At 39.8% G+C, this 21,322-nt stretch overlaps 1 protein-coding gene across 1 annotated transcript in view; it reads right to left on the bottom strand.

The window, feature by feature from the left end:
- Nucleotides 1–5,694: 5,694 nt before the first annotated feature.
- Nucleotides 5,695–21,322, bottom strand: part of atp9a (ATPase phospholipid transporting 9A) — a 43,955-nt gene continuing 28,327 nt past the window's right edge. Inside the window, exons 20-28 of the mRNA XM_074681219.1 lie at nt 20,546–20,635; nt 20,147–20,291; nt 17,075–17,139; nt 15,481–15,636; nt 12,947–13,011; nt 12,616–12,724; nt 12,467–12,524; nt 9,855–10,058; nt 5,695–7,399 (exon numbers count right to left, since the gene is read on the bottom strand). Of these exons, the coding sequence (XP_074537320.1) occupies nt 7,263–7,399; nt 9,855–10,058; nt 12,467–12,524; nt 12,616–12,724; nt 12,947–13,011; nt 15,481–15,636; nt 17,075–17,139; nt 20,147–20,291; nt 20,546–20,635 (1,029 nt within the window). The 3' untranslated portion in view covers nt 5,695–7,262. The remainder of the gene's footprint in view (nt 7,400–9,854; nt 10,059–12,466; nt 12,525–12,615; nt 12,725–12,946; nt 13,012–15,480; nt 15,637–17,074; nt 17,140–20,146; nt 20,292–20,545; nt 20,636–21,322) is intronic.

Consider the following 21,322-nt stretch of genomic DNA (forward strand, 5'->3'; position numbering starts at 1 on the left):
GTCATAAACTTTTGACTCTGGGCTGCCTCCCTCCCTGGTGGATGTATTGGTTACTGCAATGCCAACATTTTCGTACATAAAGGGAGTATAAATGGGCCTTGAGCTGGCTGCCGATAGCCGCATCAGTTACCTAACAGCGTAACGCCATAGCAGTGCGACACGCTGTACTCTGCTAATAAATCCAACAAAGAAGAAAAACGCAACACAGTAAACAAAAAGCATCTTTGGGAGACATCTAGCAATTTGTGTTTTTGTGATTTCCATGTGGCTCTTTGTTAGAAAGAAGAATAAAGCTTTGTTTCCTTTTACCAAAAAGGAACACAACAGAGTGGCAGAACACTCACGTCCTGGCTTAAATGTTGATCAAAAGTTAAGGTTGAGGGAACTAAAAAGAGAAAGTGTACACTTTAGTGCAGGCTTGTTACTACAACACAAGGAGAATTAACACTGTGAATCACACATCTGACAAGGCAAATAGCCAATCGCAGGATTTTTCAGATTTTGACTCATTTTATTTGACTGTTTTTTTTGGTTTTTATCAGATGTTACGTTCTTTTTCTGACTCTTCTCACCTGTTGCTGTCATAAACGTAGGAAATGTGTTTTACAAAAAAAGATACGTTTGAGCTGAATTTCATGTTTACCAGATTAGCAGAGAAGAGGAGGCAAGAGAAAAAGTAAAAAAACGCATGAGTCAGTCAGTTTTCCGTATCCCTGTAAGAGTCTTCTTGGAATCAACAAAAGAATCTGTTCTCAGTGACTGTTCCCACCTGAGGGCACTTTGACGTTTTATCGGTAAAGGAAATTTTGTTTTGGTTAGTGGAAGGGGTGGAGCCAGCCCTGTGGCTCCACCAGAACAATATGTCAGGGCATACTGGGGCAGTATTTTGGTTGTACATGGAAGAAGATGAGTCGTGTTGTCTATCAGATTCATTGGTGGTGTTAAAGCTATAGTAAGGAACTTCCAGTTTGTGTAAATATCTGTGACCTAGTTGGCCAAAGTAGTACCCTTCTCAAAAAACCAGTTGCTGCTTTCCTTTAAAGGTCAAATCCTCCATTCACAGTCTTTGGAATAAAATCTGTTTCTGCGATTGGCCGATAATTGGGTCATTTGACATAGACAGACCAAACTTTAAAAAAATAAAGTAAAAAAAAATCCTATTAAGGAGAGCAGGAAATGCTCAGGCAAAGATAAAAGAATGGAGTAAATGTTTTCCAGGTCAGTGAAAGCTAACCGTCCAACATTTCCAATGACTTTCAGGCCAATTCAGGATCTTAAGAAGTTCCTCATCTGACTAATCTGCTCTGTGGTCCAAATCTGAATGAACTCGTGGATGAGTAAATTTGGGAAAAACTTGATGTTCTTTAGATTTAAAATACTCCTTTGAATATAATAATAATAATAATAATAATAATAATAATAATAATAATAATAATAATAATAATAATAATAATAAACTTTATTTATATAGCACTTTTCAAAACAGAGTTACAACAGAGTTACTAGTTAGTCCCTAGGCACTGCCCTGTTGGCTATGGTTGCCTTTTGCAGCAGCTCTCTCTTTTTTGTCTGTTTCTTGTAATTTTTTTCGTCTCTTTTTTTTTGTAATCTTTGTATTTTCTCCTGAGTTTGTCTGGAGATCCTACATGTAACCATGGCTGCATTATTTACATGTGAACTCAGCTGTTAGCAGTCTGTAGCATGTCAATGCTAACTGGTGCAAGGCCTGATGTCTTCCCACAAGGTGAGGTGAAGGAGGTGAGGACGACGTGCTGGTTCTCAGGTGTGAGCTAAGAAGTGATGACATGGACCTGTCCTTCCATCTATTGTTATTTGGAACATAAGATCTATCTCTAATAAGATTGACGAGCTAGCTGTGCTAACCCAGCAACAGGGGGAATACCAGAGGGCAGGGTAGCATCATGCCATTCACAGACATGGCTAACAGAGCTAACATCAGACACCAACGCCACATTGGAAGAACTTCACCTGCTGTGAGCTGACAGGATCTAGGAGACAGAGATGGAGTATGACTGAAGAAGCTCAGTCCTGGACCCTGTGGAGGTGGAGGCTGGCTGACTGGAGAATGATGGACATCATCTATTTTCTTATGGACCTTTTTGCACTTTCTATACACTTTCTTACTTTTGTTTTCTTGATTGCTGCTGTGACTTCAATTTTGCTGTACTTGTTACAATGACAATAAAGCTCTATTCTATTCTATTCTGTTCTATTCTAAGTGCTTTACATCATAAAAACAATCAGTAAAAAGAAATAGAAGAGAAGAAGTAAAAGAGCGGTAAAAGAAAAATGTGAGGAAAAATATAGAAATATATAAAAGGCTAAGAACCACCACTACATAAAGGAAAGGAAAAATCTGTAAAAATAAAACAAAACAATTAAAACGATTAAAACCACAAAGGATAAAGGATTTGAAATACTGCACATGATACTGTCAAAAAATAAAATAAAGAATAAATAAAAGCAGCAATTTGATGTTTAAAACACACTCAGCTAGCTCATCCCCAATAAAAGCACATCTAAAAAAGATTTAAAGAGGACAAACTGTCTAACATTCTGATCTCCTCAGGGGAGGTTGTTCCACAGGGTGGTAGCTTGAACAGAGGGGGCCCAGTCACCTTTGGTCCTCAGCTTTGACTTTGGGACAGTCAGCAGAGCCTTGGCTGAGGACCTGAAGTTACCACCGGGCAGGCACATGTAGGATGATTTAAACCTAGAAGTCTCTCCGCTACAACGAAGGATCAGGTATTTGAACAGAAACAGCCCCTTTCAGCGATCGTGACTTTTTGAGTCTGTATTTCCCCATTTTTATATCAGTTAAGAAGTTGAATTTGTACCTTTTTCTCTGTTTATTAGGCCTCAAACAAATCATATGTGACCCAGAATCTGCAGTTTAGTGCTCTCAGCAGGAAGCTGGCGAAGGCTCAGCGACCTTGCCGATGTGGTCTCTCTTGGCCTGAAGGTTGAATCTGGATCCCACATGGTTCCATGCTATCATTTGTATTAACCACTCCAGTCGAGACCCTGTGACAGCTTGTGGTGAACTCAGCAGCACACTTATGGTAGACTCTTGCTCTTTCTTTCTCCTTTCTTTTTTCTTGCCCTGTTCCACTGGGAGCAGGGTGTAGGATGTTTCCGAGCTGGAAACAAATTCCAGTCTTGAAGTGCCAAAGATAAAAATGCACCGACCTTGTGGTAATTAGCCGGGATTTGTTGCGCAACAGGCGTAAGCGACCTCTTTTTTAAAAGGCTGAAAATCCTAACCTTGTAAAGTAAATTTCAAAATAAACTTGGACTTTGATTGGATTGTGGAATTGGCAGAGGACCAGCGGGGGGCCTCCGTAGCTGGCTTCAATGAAGGGATTAAAAGAGGAAAGACCACAAATGTTCAAGCTAGCAGGAAGCTCTGTTGATTCTGGGGTGGAATTTCACTTTTCATGGGACTGATTAACCTAAATGGTTTCTTTTAATGGTTTAACTTGCGCATTCAGGCAATGGAACAAGACAAAAAAAAGTTGGACATCCACTGTTGTTTTAATTCGAACATGCAGTGCGGAGATGCTTGACTGCATGGCAAAAAAAGGGGGGCGAAGAGATTTTATGAGGGAGAAGTTAGTCCAACTAAAACCATCTCGAAGCTTCTACTTTTATGACCCTCATGGATAATTTACCAATTCCTTGTAAAAACTTCAACTCAAACCAAGCGTGGACTTTAATTTTAAGAAAATGATGAAATGTTTTCCTTTGAGTTATAGCTGCTGTGCTCTGTTGGATGTTGAAGTTTGGGTTTGTGGATTACCTGAGACTTGCAGAGCAGCAACATGTCCCCAGGCAGCAGGGACTCCCTCCTCTGGTGAATCAGTGCCAAACACCCAGCTCCTCCTCCTCTTCCTCCTCCTCATGCCTGTACAGTATGTCCTGTGTAACTCACACCTCATCACAAATGGTACTGACGTGAAACACAACCAGAATAACCATAATTGTTTTTGCATGCAAATTGTTGAGGAAAGATGCAGTCCAGATTCAGTTTCCACGTTCGAGGGATGCCCTGGGAAAAGGAAAGAATTAGTTTGATTCACAAAAAGCTGCACTCCTTTTTTTTTCTTACTATTCTTTTCTTAAGCAACAGTTTGGGATGCTCTCGGTTTTAATTCCACTCTGCCCACTAAAGCCATCAAAGGCCACATTAAGCTCGACTGGTTTCACTTTTATAGTTCATGAACGGGTCATTACACCACATTAAGCTCCATTATTACTTTTTGTGGCTTTGTGTCACAATATTCATCCATAAAACACTGAATGTCGTCAGTCTTTTAGATCATTGCTAAAGCTCATAATCACATATTATACAGTAAAAATGTTTCCCTTTGTTGTCAGCCTATAAAAGTCTTATACATACAAAGATCAGTGCAGTCCCATGCAGCTCCTAATAATAAACTGCTAAACAAAACAGCTAGACAAATATTTTATCTTGTTGAATCTTAAAAACATTTTTCCCAGGAGTCACAGTTAGGACAATAATACTCTGCCCACTGCTTTAAATTTATGTCAAAGGCAATACAACCTAATGAAATCATTACCTCTTGTCAAATCTAGTGGACTTAGTTTGGTGTAGTGTAGCAGTGCTGAAAACTGCAGTTCCTTCAATGTCCACTTGAGGCTGTTCCAACAGCAAAGCAATCTCTATAAACACTCATATTAAAACACCAATTCTCTCAAACATGTTTACAGCCTGAAATTAAAAAAAAGGATTGGGTTAAAGTAGGCCATTTTTTATGAGTGGCTTAAACACCCCTCTTCAGAGAGCACTGAAGTCCATGGGTCAGTTGTTCAAAGAATTTAATCTGGATCATTTTGATCCAGATTTGGAAATCCCATTTTTTGCTATCCATGATCAGGTAATCCGTCTCAGTTTTGCACCAGTTTTTCAAAACAACATTGGATTGGATCACCCTGATCCGGATACACAGTTTTCAAGATTACCAAATCCGGATAACCAGTGCTCTGAATGGGACTAAGTTAGCCTAAGCTTAAGTTAACTTCATCAACATTATCACTGTAATGGTTAAACAAGTCAAGTGTAAAATAAAAATCAAAGTATGGAAACTAAATAGAAGAAATGTTGTATAATTTGACCAATTTAAAAGTTTTACACATTTTCTTCCAGAAGTCCACCTTGAAATCCTACCCTCTGTTGGGATCAAGATAATCCTGTTTTTTGGATCAAAGTGACCCAAATTCTGCTGAAAAGTTCTGAACAACAGACTGAACTGAAGATTTCAAGCGGATTGTAGACGCTAGTAAACAGAATTTTCAGTTCTCAAACGTCACCCCTGAATGAGGGGGGCTCATTCTGATTGGCTGGCATGGAAAACACTACCAAATATGGGTTTGAAATGCCTCAAGCTGCACTTATTGGCTAATTTGCCAGCTGCATGTGGACGTAAGTATTCTTAAAATCGAATAAGGGAAGGGGGGATTTTTTTTTGAAAATACCCAACTACATGTGTACTAAGTCTGAGATTTTTTTTATTTTTTTTGTTTAATAAATTGGAAAGAAACTCACAAAAAGAGTCTCGTGCTTTTCACCAGTTTGGACTTGAGACTTTTTTTCAAACATCACAAGAAAGAAAATTTCTCACAAGTAAAGAAAACATGAGATTTATTAATCATCACAACATTGACATCAATGCATTTCTCCCTTCTTGTTTCTGCTCATTTGAGTGTGATCGACACCATAAATAAACATGTTAATAAATTAAAAATACTGGTTATTTACAAGCAACCAAACCATTTTAGCATCCCGTTCTTTCTAATACAACGTAAAAATATAAATAATCAGTTGTACAAAACAAAACTCTGTGCAAACAGCTCGCTGAATTTAGTTTGAATTTTAAATTCAGTTAAAAAATGATTACTTATGGCACCCTGGTCGCTCTGTTTGACACATCATGATTCAAGTCACTAAACTAAATGATGCTTTTTTTTTACGTCGAATTCTGAAGTTTTCCTTGATTTCGTCTGAAATAGGTGATCATGTTAATCTGTTAGATTATTTACAGAATCTTCACCATCACAGACGTGGTGAAATTAACAATGAGAAGTGTCTTATTTTCCTTCTGTGTGCAGTGTTAGTAATACTTATTGACAATATTCACATTGTATTAGATAAAGCAGAGGTGTTTGATCCCTTTTCTCTTGCAGGAGGTTAGTAGAAGTGAGGTGAGGGGGCCCTGGGTTAGACGACAGGACTCTGGTCAGTGAGATATTTTCAGTTATGGCTTTAGGTCACTGTTACAGTGAGTCATCATGCAATGCTTAGAGCGGCTGGCGTTGGCCTGCCGGGCCGCCACATGAGAGGCTTCGAATTCTCCTGTGGACCACACAGCCAGGACGGAGCCCCCGGCTGAAGGTTTCTCAGCTACAAATAACCGTCGCTCCTTTGTGGCTGTTTTGACCGCGCTCCACAAACACTAACAACTCCGGGTCCGTACAAAGAGACTAAGACAGATTTAACATCAGACATCACGGGTCATGCTAAAATAAACAACCGCACCTCCTCCGCCGTGCAGGACCGTCACATCACGGTGACGCATAAACAAATACACAAACTTGCAGACGTGTGTTTTATGCAAAGTCTAGCCAGTAAACTTTTGTTTTTTAACTGTTTTTCTCAAAGTGCTGCAGGAGTCACTGTTTAGGGAGAGTCTGAATCAACTCCTGAGTGAGAATGCTACGTCAAATTAAGCGTCCGACGATAAAAACAGCTTTCAGATGAGACAAAATGAGAGCTCTCAGAACAAATGACACATTCAGTGAAGTTTCCAGCTTTTCCACTCACGTTCCTGACTTTTAAACTGAAAGACAAACTTGACCTGCATTATGTACAGCACTGTTTTGGCAATGAGGGGCCAGGTTTTAACGTCTTTAATCCTCATAATGATAAGATGGGTCAAACTAATTCAAGCTTCAATTCACTGCAGTTGTTCTCCACTACAACCATCAGTTAGTCTTTGCATCGAACATCAACATCAAGTTAAAGTGCTTTCAACACAAACTCTCAGTAACAACCCGTCACAGACACAACAGTTTGTCCTTCACACTTCAAAGTCAGATAAATTAAAGGGGATAAATCCGTGTTTGATGCTCTGGTAGAAGCACAGGCTTGGCTGGAAGAAGACAGACGTCTCACTCTCTCTGTTGTCCCACAAAAAAGGAGACCGGAGGCTCCGTTAGAGTCTTTAGGAGGTCAGCTTGGAGTAGTTAGGCGGGGAGAAGCGTCTGCGGAGGTACTTGAGGATGTAAAGTGGCAGACAGCTCACGAGCGTGATGACGGTCACCTTCCAGAGGAATGATACCGTGGTGATGAAGTACACGTCTGGTGTGGACCAAGAGGCACAGGTTAAGAAGAGATTTGACGGCACAGAGGCACAAATTTTAATCATCACTGACAGCTCACAGTGGAGAAATGTCTGAGTTTTCAGAGCCATATTGGTACATACAGGGGTGGCCAAAATTATTAGAACACCTGAAAAATCTGAAAACACAAATTTTTATTTGTTTGATCATGAAACATGCAGGTGGTTGCTCTAAGTCCTTCTGTTTTATCCACTTTAAACTTTAATAATGAGTTGTGCCACCTTTAGCAGCATCTACAGGTGCACATGTCTGAGAACATCAACACTAGTGTTATCCCATGACTTCTGCAACTCAAGATAAGACTTTCCTTTGAATTTTCAACGGATCTGTACAATTTATTTTACAACTTGACAAAATTTGCTGGATAGAGTTAAGGTATGGACTTGAGGGGATCAGTCCATCATTTTTAGAGTTTCTTCTTGTATGAAAAATGGCCTAAATCCCCTTGTGATGACTCTAACCTGCGGTATACAGAGAATAATGACACAATGATGACTTTTTTTATTCATTTTAGAGGTATTTTAATGAAAAAATCAATAAAAACAACTGAAACCTCTTAAATATGATAAGTGTTCCAATAATTTTGGCCATCACTGTATTTCTTGTTGAATAATCAGGTCAGGTTAAGATCCATATGGATTTTCCTCCCTCTTTTAGGAATAAACATGATGTGTTTGAAGCCATTGAGACTTTAAGGGCTATATACAGGAGTACTACTGCAAGCCAGCAGGAAGTTTAATAAAGCTATGTTTGTTCAATTACTGTCCACAGTATCCTGTGTGATATGTAACAATTTCATTCAGTACACACGCTCATTATGGCAGAGCCAAAGAAGCCATTTGCCAAAAAATTCTGAGTTTGGGAGTATTTCAAGCACATGGCGTGTTATTTGCTACATTTGCAAAAAATGACCTGGTATGGCACGGCAGTACGGCTGCAATGATTCAGCATTTAAAACGTAATCACGTTGGGCTCATCGATGACAAGCCGGGAGGCTCAACAGCGAGGTGAGGAGCTACAAAATCCCACGTACACTCTTTTTATATGTTGTAAAATTCATGGTATGTCTTTTAGTACTCGTTTTGTCTTTTTATTAAATCCTCACCCTGTTTAAAAACCACGAGGAGTTTATTAAACGAACGTTAGCATTAGCGTTAGCTGCTACAGATAGTGGTAAGGTGGAGGGGGCCAACTGTTTGACCTGCCCTGCCTTGTCCATAATGTTGAGTCTTTAAGTGACAATACATTCATGTCAGTCATGTTCATTTTTTCCCTGATTCATTGATTAATTATTAATATCATCGTCAGGGTAATCGATTACTAAAATAGTCATTAGCTGCAGCCCAACTGTTCAGTAAAGTGTTTTTAATATTTTTTAAGAAAAGAGGATCCTATCGTTCAAAAACTTGACATGATAGAGAAAAACTTGAGATCAGTTTTGGATTCCTCACCCAAAAATTAGTTAAAAACAGCTGACAGACCTAAATCAACAAAAATTGTGTTCCCCAGTGTTATAGATAATCAAACTCTGCGAAACAACTGAAAGTTCCTGCACCTTTTTCAAATACATGAAAACTTTAAACCTCTCGTATAAACAACAAGCAAATAGTTCCGGATAGTTTATGTAAAAGCCTTTCTATACTGGAGCCATTTCAGTCCCTGAAAGATGAAAAAAAAAAAAAGCCAATTGCATTTTCAATTACACCTGAAAAATCTCTGGTTAAGCTCATTAGAGGAATATCCTTTGAGTCTCACAGTTTGCCTGCACCAGAGAAGAAAAGTGTCCAGAAAGGGTACACTTGACCACATGCCAGTCATGATCCTCTGTGGTCTGAGATTTAAGGCTGAAAATGGAACTCCACGCCCCAAATAAAGCTGAAAATAAGGGCTGGGAATTCTCCTGGTTGGAGTATTGTATAAGTCACAAGTCTTAATATAACACGACTAAAAGTGGCTGCTGTTTTTTTGTAACTTTGACTAAAAAAGATGTCAAATAGCCTGGAAATATGCAGGCTGTAGTATGGTTATATAAACACCAACAATGCGGCCTCCTTAAATGCCCATGATTGTGTTTTTATGTAACTTGGCGTCGCTGGGATAAAAACACGAGCCTTGGCAGGCCACAGGAAACTAACAGGATGGTTGGCATTTCCCCATCGTTACTACACGAGGACAATTTGTCATTGCACTCACCTTTAGCCTTCCTAGTGTCCAGCTTATTGTACACCAGAGGCCTAATATGAATAAGAATATCCTTCATACTGCTGAATGCTGACGCACTATTTCAAGGTCGATGAAAGCACAAAAACATCTCCAACGCTGCAGTAAAATCATGCATCTGTTGTTCTGTTGTTTTGTCCAAATTTATCGCCCCCTCTTTAAAATCTACTTTCAGTTCCTGTTGGTGTACTTACCGATGAACTTGTGCAGGAACACAAGCGAGGCGACGTAACAGGCCAAGCTCAGCAGCTCGGCGACGATCATGAGCCAGTGCCACGTCTGGATGGTCAGCGCCACCATCAGCAGCTCCGTCAGGATCAGAGAGGTGAAGGAAATGGCGACGATATGGACAAATTCTGACTCGAAGAGGAGCAGCGCCCCGTACATGATGATGCTCCCTGTGGGGTGAAAGGAGAGAGTAACATTTAGAGAGGAGATTACTCTTCATTACAGACAATTTATGGCAGAAAGAAAGGGGATCTAGGAGGTATTCAAATATTAATCTGTAGGAACTAAGTACATTAAACCTTCACAAGTCAAACTATACTAATATTTACCTTCACTTTGACTGCATTTTCTTAACAATCATAAAGTGATGCAGTCAGTTTGATATGTTTTAACAACAAACAGAAATAAGGTTTCAGGGCGTTGCTTCTGATGCTTCTATCAATGCTTATTCACTGCTAATGGTCCGTGTCAGGAAAGTTACCTCAAGCTTTTCACAAATAAAGACATAAAAAAAAAATAAAGGATGAAGTGTGTGGGCTGAAAAAAGATAAATATTAGTCAGAAGTCTTTGTCCTGTCTGGGTTTTCATTGGTCCAAAGGTGAGTTGCTCCCATTAGGTGGGTGTTTCAGAGAGCCATGGGATACCAATGTTGTTTATAAACAAAAAATACTTTGACGTTTAAATGAACAAATCTTCATAATGATAAACCATGATCAATCTAAACTGACTGAGTGACCCTGGTGTTTCTTTTTACTCCTAACCCTCTCAGTAATAAATATGTTCTTTCTTTTACCCTTTTGAAAGTTATTTAACATTTTGACTTTGATGATGCCAAAGACTTAAGCGCTTGAAAACCCATCAAAATGCACTTTCTCTCATACACAACAAGATTTGAAATAATGACCAGCACACAGTACAGGGTTACATCAAGATTATCAGACCAGAGAGAGCGACGCACCTTATGATCCTACGTCATATCACAAGGAAGCAAACATAAACAAAAGCTGTCTGTTAATCCACAACCATTTCTGGTCCCATGTAGGGGTCTCTCTCTCTGTGATTGGCTGTTGTCATCCTCAGCAAAAATGAGCAGCGAAACTACCCCGATAAATGTCAAACATGTTTAAAAATTATCGAGGTGACTCAGACAAGTCTCTGAGCCAATTGTTGGGCTTAAGATTGATCGTCACCTGCTCACATCAGAAGATAATCTTGACCAAACATCAGGGCCGAGATTTCCTTGCTGATTGTGGAGAAGGCCTAATCTGGGTCAAATTGGCTCAAGAATCATGTAGTGTGAGCCATGCTTAAACTTATTGAGTTGGCTTTCGTTTGTTGAGTCAGGTCATTCCATAATTTGTAAGGGTGCACCGATCACAATTTTCTGGCCGATCACCGATCTTTAAAAAGCCTGACCTGTAGATACCGATTTGGGCTGATTCCAAGTTTTATTTTTTATAGCTGACAGCCTATACCTTCAATTGTTCCAATCTTATTTATTGAAAATTATTGAACAATACCTGTGAAACAATGAAATATTCGTGGTTAACTGAAACAACCAATTAAGTGTCCTGAGTCTGAGCAAAAAGCAACAAAGGCTGGCTGTCAGACCTTCCAGAGATATACCAGATCAGTTTCATATGTAAGGATAGGCCGATCACCAATCACCCAAAATTGAGGAAAGCAGCACCTATCAATCGGTGCATGTCTAGTTATTTGATTTGTTTCTATTCTTCTGGACAGGTGAGGTTAGCAAAACACTGATGGCAGGAATGTGAAGTGCTTTGAAAAATCAAAAACTTTTCACAATTGCATTTTTATCAAATTAAATAAAAACAAAAATAGTGATTTAATTTTATAAAAGCCATGCAACAGAAAATGTTTGTTCAACATTTCTTTCTTTTCAAAAAACCCCTGAGGTGACTAAACCAGGCCTACTACCAGGGATGGGTACCAAATTAGGTACTTTTCAAGGTACCAACCGAATTCCATCTGAAGTACCGAGTACTGATTCATGTTGAATCAAAAGGTACCATGTTTAGGTACCTAAACACATCCTTGTGACTGTGAGGGAGTGGAAGAGTAAGCGATTTTCCATGCTGGACATGAACACAGCATTGCAAGGTTATATATTGAATATTGAATATGTTAAACTGAAAAACTTTGAGATCTTATTGTTAAACACATTCAAATTTATTACCACATAAACACACAAAAGTAATGAAAATTGGTACTGTTGAGTAACGATACAGATTCCCAGGTACTGAGCATTGGTACCTTATCTTTTCAGATGTGAAAGGCAACCAATCCCTAAGCACCACTGTATCAGGCTGTTTAATTTTCTACAGATGAGCTGAATTAAGTATCTTAAATTTTGGGGTATTTTCATTCAGATTGATTTTTTTTAATATGTGGGTTAGTGTGGTCTGACCCCCAAAATATCAGACCCACATGTTTGGGGTCATATGCTGAAAAAGCTCTGATCTTTGCTTTAGCCTGGTGCGATGGATTGCACATTTCCACGCTTCAAATCATCAGCAGAGCGAAAACATTTCATGTGAAGGACCCATTCCTTACCTTGATACATGCTTATTAAGACCCATATTAGAAATGTCTTGAAAGAAAGTGGTCGACCCTGCAGAGAGAAAACAGAAGAACAAGATGAATCATTCTCCTTACGTGTTCTGCACTGTAACAGTGTGTGTGCATGAGCTTTTATCAAATACCTTTAAGAGATCCTTGTATAACTCAGGGTACAACATAGCAACCTCAGATTTAACATCTTTGTCCAACACCAGGGAGAAGACAGGGAACATGGTGTACACGGTGGAGTAGCTGAAACAACAGAGTGGGAAATCATGCTCAAATAAAACACCTCATTTTCAAGACTCTACACACTTTTTATTGTTCAATTCATGCTTGAAATCAGACGATAATAGTTTCATATTTTCCCCGGCTCACATTTCCACAGTGCTTTAACACAGAGGAAATGCCAAGGAAACAAGGCAGCCAAATGCTCTCTTGATAAGTCATCCACAGTCAGAGTTTGTATCTCACCCGATAATCAGGAATCCTTGGTAGAGAGGGACAGAGGCAAAGTAGAAAACAGAGCAGAAGACTGCCTGTGGAAACAAATGAGAAGAAAAAAGATTATTTCATTTATTCTATTGGAGTTTTAAGTCACTGAAACACAAAAATAAAGACACAACAGCCTGCCCTCTAACACACAAATCAAAAGGCAACCACACTCTGACTATCAATTAGCTGAATCCCACATAAAACCCCACACAGTAGTCATTCTCACTTCACCACAGCTTCCTGCTGGAGAAAGTCAAACTCCTCTGACTAACTCCAACATGTGTCTCTAACATACGGATGATGCCAGTATTGAGCCGTCAGCCTGTCGTTCAGGCGGCCTCATGGCAGACAGGTCACAGCTGCGGCTGTGGTCGGCGTTAATGTGAGACATGCAGAGGAGGGCCTCCCTGAAACCCCAAAGTCCACCATGCAGTGAGTCATGGGCTGTCCCTCCAGGCGGGGGCTGAGGTTGGACTGGGACATGGGAATAAGATTTGGGACGGTGTTCAGTATGTGAGTGTGTGTGTGTTTGTTAAGGGGGGCTGGGGCTCAGAAGGGCATCATGGGCTAACTCCTCTGAGTCATCGGGCACCCCACCCTTCCATGACCACCCCTGAAACGTCTCTCTGCCTCACCCCAATCACTTCCTCCTCACTTTCAGATTTTAGGTGTTGTGGATAAACAGAGCCCACGTCTCTTTACCCACACCTTAACTTAGCACAAGTTCTATTTAAAGCTTTTATAGCTGCTCTCACTTACTGTTCAGTGTGCAGGGCTGAGAGTTCAACATATAACGAGGCCTTTCTTACAAAAAGCAAAATAATAAACCACTTCAGATCAAAGCCTCAAAGTAAAATCACTCAATAAGTTTAACACGCATATCTGAGTGTCTGTTACCTCACTGTTTTTGCAGGGTCATTTTTCTACCTAGACAGTGTTTACAGTATGTTAGATGAATTATCTTGTTTCCTGTCAACATGTACACAGCTTAAGGTGACAAACCAATCTTTTTAAAGCAAGGTTTGATTTAACTGTTCAACAAAACTTGTTTTTCTGTACTTTTATGAACACGTACATTAGCTGAGGTTTTTTTGACAACTGATATTTAGTGAAGTAAAAGTATTTAGTGAGTATCCACACTTGGGGTGTGCCATATCATACCGTCTACAATAATGACAGTATAACTTTTTTTACGATATAAATTTGTCATTTTGTGATATTTACATTGCAGAGATGCAATGACGTATGACGCTCCCTGCTGTGTAAAAAACAACAATGGCCGAGAGTGAAAGTAGCACCGCAGCATTAACTTCATCCTCACATGAAGATTTAGTGCCTAGAAGTGGAGCTACCTCAGTGATGTGGAGATAGTTTGGCTGACCAAAGCTCAGACACAACAAAACACATTAAATGCAAAATATGCAGCAGAACTATTACAGCAAAAGGTGGCAACACAACAAACATGTTCCAGCACCCAAAGCTGAAAAACACGGCCAAATACAACCAGGCTATGAAGACACGAGAGGATACAAAAGCTAGGTTATTATCGGTGGAATATAACATACATGACAGACAAATGGGAAAAAGCAATTATTTGTTTTTTCGGCCTAGTGAATTTACAAAAAAACACAAAAAGAAAAAGGATTACGGAAACAGTAGTGGAGACAGCAGGGGTATGGGCTCTATGCGTAATGGTGTGAGTTGGAGGTGAGTAGAGTCGTTTTAAGTATTACAGATAGATTTCTTACTTCCTCTTTGGTCAGTCAGCTGAGTCAGCTCGCATCTTGATTGGCTTTGCTCCGGTACACGTGACATTACAGGATTTTCGGTTGCAAATATTAAACATGTTCATTATCTACGATCGCTTAATTGGAGGCCTCCCGAGCGGCTCCGACCAGAAAAAATTACTCTCAACACACCTCACAGGACAGGAAAATCCCTCACAATGTCATTTACAGACATCAGACAATCTGTTCTCTGCTGGCTTTGATCTAAGTGGGGAGATTGGGACAAAAATCAGGCCAATTATCCTGTACCTCAACCGCTGGGTCATACCATAGACAAAGTTTTAGACATGATTTAAGCTGTGATTTTACCTCAGGCCAAATATTCTACTTCAAGTCTTGGCCAACGGGAGAAGGTGGAGGGGAATATTAAAGAAAACTGACCCTGCTCTCTGCCCACTAACCCGCTGAGTGACCTTATGTGGGTAGAGATGTGTGTCAACAAACAGCTACAGAAAAGTCTGGGGGCAGAGCTTCTTAAATTTTAGCTTTTAAGAAGCCATGGGTTGTGGTGAAACTCCAACCTGCTTGGAGGGCTATACAACCAAAAGACCACTTTTTGTTTTTAAGAGTAGTAGTGAGTAAACGGATAATCTTGATAGAGATGTACATAAGTTATGCCATGTAAAACGATTATGGTTTGTTGCAGTCAGAGTTTTGCAAACTGGATCTAGGTTGTAAAAGTTGGAGGAAAAACAAAAGCAGCTTTTATTCAAAGTTGGACTCTACCTGCATAGTGCTGATACACAGGCTCCTGTGGATGACGAACTGGCAGAGGGCCGCAGACCTTTTGTAGCTGTTCCGCCCGTGGACCATGAGGAGCCGGCCTAAGTGTTTGAACTGAGTCACGGAGAAGTCAGCGGCCAGCGAGGCTTGCTTTCCTTCCTGTTGAACATACGGCACAGAGGGATGTGAGGACAAGCTGTGAGGAGTGTGGGCTGACCTAAAAAAAAGGTTTTATGGGGCTCATTCAGAGTAGATCAAACAGGGACAAATGTAAAACTCTGTGGACTGAACTGAACTGAACTGTCCATTTCTTCTGAATTTTTGGCCCCTTTTTCAACATCTTTGCATTTTGAGCGGATCACTACTTTGTATGGTTCATTTGTTGGTCATGGACACCAAACTGGTTTTGTCTTCAGTGATGTTTTTACTATTTTTTCTCCTGTGTTTGTCTGGAGATCCTACATGTAACCATGGCCTCATTGTTTACACTTAAAATCAGCTGTTAGCAGCCTGTAGCATGTCAATGCTAACTGGTGCAAGGCCTGATGTTTCCCCACAAGGTGAGGAGAAGGAGGTGAGGACGACGTGCTGGTTCTCAGGTGTGAGCTGAGAAGTGACTACATGGACCTGTCCTTCCATCCATCGTTATTCGGAACGTAAGATCTATCTCCAATGAGATGGACGAGCTAGCTGTGCTAACCCAACAACAGAGGGAATACCAGAAGGCAGAGTAGCATTATGCTATTCACAGACATGGCTAACAGAGCTAACATTGGAAGAACTTCACCTGCTGTGAGCAGACAGGATCCAGGAGACATAGACTGAACAGACTGCTGAAGAAGCTCAGTCCTGGACCCTGTGGAGGTGGAGGCTGGCTAACTGGACAATGATGGACAAGCTGTCAGCATCTATTTTCTTATGCAGCTTTTTTCGCACTTTCTGTACACTTTCTTACTTTTGTTTTCTTGACTGCTGCTGTGACTCCTCCTGAATCTCCCCTCAGGGATAAATAAAGTATTTTCTATTCTATTCTAAACTATTTTCTTTCCTGCAAAATGACTTCCCTTTTTTAATAATCTTTTTTGTCTTGTTTGAGGAAATAGATATCAACCTGACATAAAAATACAAATTGATGTTTTTGCACTTAAGGATTTTGTACAGCTTGGACAATGAGATATGAGCTTTACAAAAGCTAGTCGGCAGAGTATGTAGAACCAAATTTCAGTGATTCCCATCTTCATGCAAAGCTAATTGGCTGCTGTCTCAAACAGTGACAAACAAATACGAGAGTCATTAATTTACTCTCCATTACAGTCAAGAAATCCTCAAAGCTCTTTACTTTCTGACATGTATGTATTTCGTGTCTGACAGAACTGCGAAAAGTACAAAGAGACTCTTCGTTTTTCTGGATCACAAAGCATCCTGTCATTCTTGTTTCCTCTGCCCAAACAATAGATCCTCAAAAAGAGGAATCATCTGTTTGCACGTCTCTCGACATGCCTCCGAACATGAGAGAGATCTTGACAGGAAACACAAAGCAAAAATCTGTGAGAGCGACACAAAGCAGCGCGAAGCGATGAGATGGAGAGAGTCTTACTTTTCCCTCCACTCCCACGCCACAGTCCGCTTCCTGGATCATGCTGACATCGTTTCCTCCATCCCCTAAGAGAAAACAAAAGCAACCGAGGTGTCAGGATTCACATCAGTGACTCACCATTTCAAACTCTCACAGAGTCCTGTCTGTGTATATTTCACAAGCCACTCCTTTGGTTTGGCCTGATAATGAGATCAGAAGTACAGCCAAAGTAAGTTTTATGACAGATCTGTTTGGAATTTAGCAGATAAAGGTTGAGATAAATGGGCCGGGTTCGCTCTGCAGGAAAGAGTAAAACAAGGAGCTTAAATCAGTTCAAAGTTAGAAGATTAGAGGAGAATGTAAAAGCCTCCTGCAGATATTTAGTCTGCCAAAATTATGAAAACTAAAGATCAAATTTTCACTTTTAACTTAGGTGATTTTGACACAGAAGCACCAAAACAACCTCCTTTACGAGATGGTGGCAGCCAAAGTTCTCCACTAAAACTGGGTTAGAAAAGAGAAATCAAAAATATTCTAAAACAAAGATATTTCATGTAAAAAAGCCCAAAAGATGCAGCACATGTGAGCTTGGGATAAAAAAATATGGCGTTGAAAATGTTCCTGTTTCCATTTGTAGCCTGAAAAGTATTAACTAGGTCCCATATCAGCAATCTTTGGTTGATTGCACAACAACGGTTTATGCAGATGGCTCAAGGGCCGGACTGCATCTGCTGCAATCCTGCCTGAATCCCAGAACCCATGGGTCCTGACTGACCTCGATTTAGCATTTCATTTATCTCTGAAAACGGACAACTGCAAATATTTCAGAGCAAAAACAAATCTGAATGAGTATAACTCGCTCTAAATACTCTCCATGCTTTTTTTATTCTAGTTTGTGGATAGCCTGTAAAAATGATTAGTGGAGGGAAAAAGGCCAGAAAAACGTGTTATTTAACCAGTGGGTACATGAGAACATCAGAAGCACTGAAAAATGAAGTGCTCTCTTCATGGCCATCATGACATATTTCAACATTTGTGACAGAATAACTTTACATCGATCTTATCAATTGTATTAGTTGTACTTGTAGTTGGTATGCCTTATAAAATGTTGATTAAAAACTAGGGCTGAACAATTTGGGAAAATATTCAAATTGCGTTTTTTTGGACAGTATTGCGATTGCAATACTTTCCTGTAGGACAGGCCTACGTGTTATGAGATTAATTGATAAGAATAGCATATTATTCAACTATTACAGTCACAATAAAATATTTACTGATTGATTTAATTTTAACTCTTGTAGACATGTAATATATTTGCCACAAAAAAGCATATTGACTTTTTCTAGGTTTAAGGAAGAACAAGTACAAGTTACTATATTCCCTCCAGGTCTTTGTACATAAGACTTTTTTTTTTTTTTTTAATTGCAGCCTTTGCGATTTGAAAATTGCACTCTATTACATTGCGATGACAGTTTCAATTGGATGAATTGTTCAGCCTTATTAAAAACAGACTTTCATGCCTTGCAGATTATTTAAACCCTACATTAAATTAAAAATAGTCTGAAGACAAAATGTAGAATGTTGAAAAAAAAGTCTTGTCCCAAAAATTTGTGCTCATTTCAAATTTGACGCCAGAAAAAGGGTTTTAAAAAGTTGCTAAAGAAACATTTTGGGTTCTCCAGGCAGATCAGCCATGTTTTTGTACATTTTTGAGACCTAAACGTTGTTTTTGTGGATTGTTGAGTTCATACGAAACTCAGACCACAGTGACATTGTATTTTTAAGAACTGCTTTCAGTTTTTTTGCACTTTTGTAAATAGTTTGATAGCACTGTGGAGGCCAGCCAGCAACCAATTAAACAATATTAAAACTTAATTTTTCAACCACGCCTATGTTTTTCCCACTTTGTTTTGAGTTGGAGAGGAGGACCCTGTGACACTCTAGATTCTGGTTGTGGGTACCTTGAAGCTGTTTAGCTTTTTACCATAAAGAAACAAAAAATGAAGTATTTACATGATGAGAGTTAAAATAACTGCAGACAGCATCAGTGCCAAACTTTGACTATCTACAGCTTTTCACACTCTTCATTTGGGTCTTTCTTTCCTTATGTCTCCAGAGGGACTGGGGCAGGGAACTATACAAATGAGTGACAAACCAGGGTATTTGAACCGATAGAGTACTGATGCCCGGTACCTGGCAATCAGTATTGATACTCAATGGTACCAATATTGGGTACTTTTTAGTAAGGATGCACAATATATTGCTATCAATATTGGTATCGGCCTATGTTGGTCATTTTTTTCCAACATATTTTCACATTAGCTGCCAGCCATTTTCAGAGCATCTTGAACCATCTTTCAAGACCCAAATAATATTGTTTTCTATGACTGTGTTAACACCAAAACCACCTAAGAAGAGAGGACCTACCTCTTTTATGTCTCTCTTCCTGTTTTTGATCCAAAAAACAGACAAAACGTCCTTTTTTTGATCACGTTCATCTTGAGCACTCCATCCTTTGATCCTCTCTGTGGTCGTCTTTTCTCGAGATTGTGCCACTTTTACCGTCTCAACTACCTCAACACATCATCTCAGATTGTTTTTATTTTTTTTAGCAATATTGATATCGGTATTGACCAAAATTTTCACATCAGGGCATCCCTACTTTGTAGTTTTTATGTGGTAAAAAATATCAATTCTTTAACAATAAAATCTCAAGTTTTTTCTTTTTAACACATTCTTCAATATATAACCACGTGATGCTGTGTTTATGTCCAGCATGGAAAATCACCTACTCCTCTGCTCCCTCAGAGTCATAAGGATGCGTTTAGGTACCTAAACATGGTACCTTTTGATTTTATGTGAATCGGTACCTGGTAGTTTTGACAGTATTTGGCCAGCCCCTATAAAAGTACCTAATTCGGTACCCATCCCTAAACCAGGACTATCAGGTGGTGATTTCTGTGGAAATGCCCTCCCCAGAAAAAATGTACTAAATGTTTTGAGGAAATAAAAATTGGGGTCAGAGCTCTGAGGTTAAACACATGAAAATTGAACTGGCACATGAAAAAGCTGTTGATGCCTTTGTCTACTCACCTACAGCACAGGTGAGCTTGCCTGTGCGCTCCTGCAGCAGTTTGACTATCTGGGCCTTCTGGGTTGGGGTACACCGGCAGCAAACCACAGCAGGGCACTGACATGCCAGCTCCATGAACTCATACTCGTAGTATTTCAGACAAACCTACAGGAAAGCCACCAAAACGGACAGGTGAGCATCTTATACCGAAACACGTAACTGATCTCAACTGTACACCTCAACCAAAGTAACAGTTAAACTTCTACAGAGTGAGTCTAACCACAGATACCACTTCCAGAGAGGCTTCAGTGGCAGCGATACTATCAAGCATTAAACAGAGGACATGTCAGAGTTTCTTAAGGAGAGACGAGTGGGTGGTAGGAGGGTTGCACACACGCATACACAATCAGATGCTTTACCTCAAGCGAGTCTCCTGATATCACCAGTGCACAGTCGTGTTTTCTCCTGAAAGCGTTGAGCTCCAGGTGGGCTTCCCCTCGGGTTGTCACCTAAAGCAAAGCCAACCACAGTCATGAATGCACATTAAAAAAACCAACAACACTCAGCTCAGTCTGTAGAAAATGTTATCAAAGAAGACAATCTGTCAGGCCTTGCATCCTGATTCTTATCACACCAATGGCTTTATAGAGAGGCACCTTTTTTCCTGCAGGTGCAGCGACAGAAAACGTTAGAGCAAAGAAAACAAAGTGATAAGGCTGGATGATATGACTCAAATTTTGTATCACACTGTTGTGTGGTTAAATACCCGGATTATTTTATCTGTTCCAACACAGCAGGCGCAGACTGCATCATTTTTATATATCACAGAGGTTGGTAAAGCCCCGTGAGGACTTTATGAGTGATCCTAAAAAGTCTTGATCGAAGAAATTTGCTGTTCTTAAAAAAACCCCACATGATTTAAAGACATTATCCGTGCCAAACTTGGTTATTTCAAAATGCTGTTTCTCAGTTTATTTCTCAGTATGGTCAGGTCAGATTTTCCTGGGAGATACGTAATCCAATTACAGCTCATAGACGCAAAGTGCCTTTGATGACTCCACACTGGCCGCTAAAGTTTAGCAGAGAGGAGTAGGATATGTAACAAACTTTGAGTAGCCTAAATTTAAATTGTATTTTGCAGCGTTCTCAGATAAAGTCAGTTTTTTCAAAATTTACAAAAGAATATTTTGATTATA

The sequence above is a fragment of the Halichoeres trimaculatus genome, unplaced genomic scaffold (genome assembly GCF_033239565.1).
Source record: "Halichoeres trimaculatus isolate MK-OKI-2021-1 unplaced genomic scaffold, fHalTri1.1 fHalTri1_scaffold_11, whole genome shotgun sequence".
Classification (NCBI taxonomy): domain Eukaryota; kingdom Metazoa; phylum Chordata; class Actinopteri; order Labriformes; family Labridae; genus Halichoeres; species Halichoeres trimaculatus.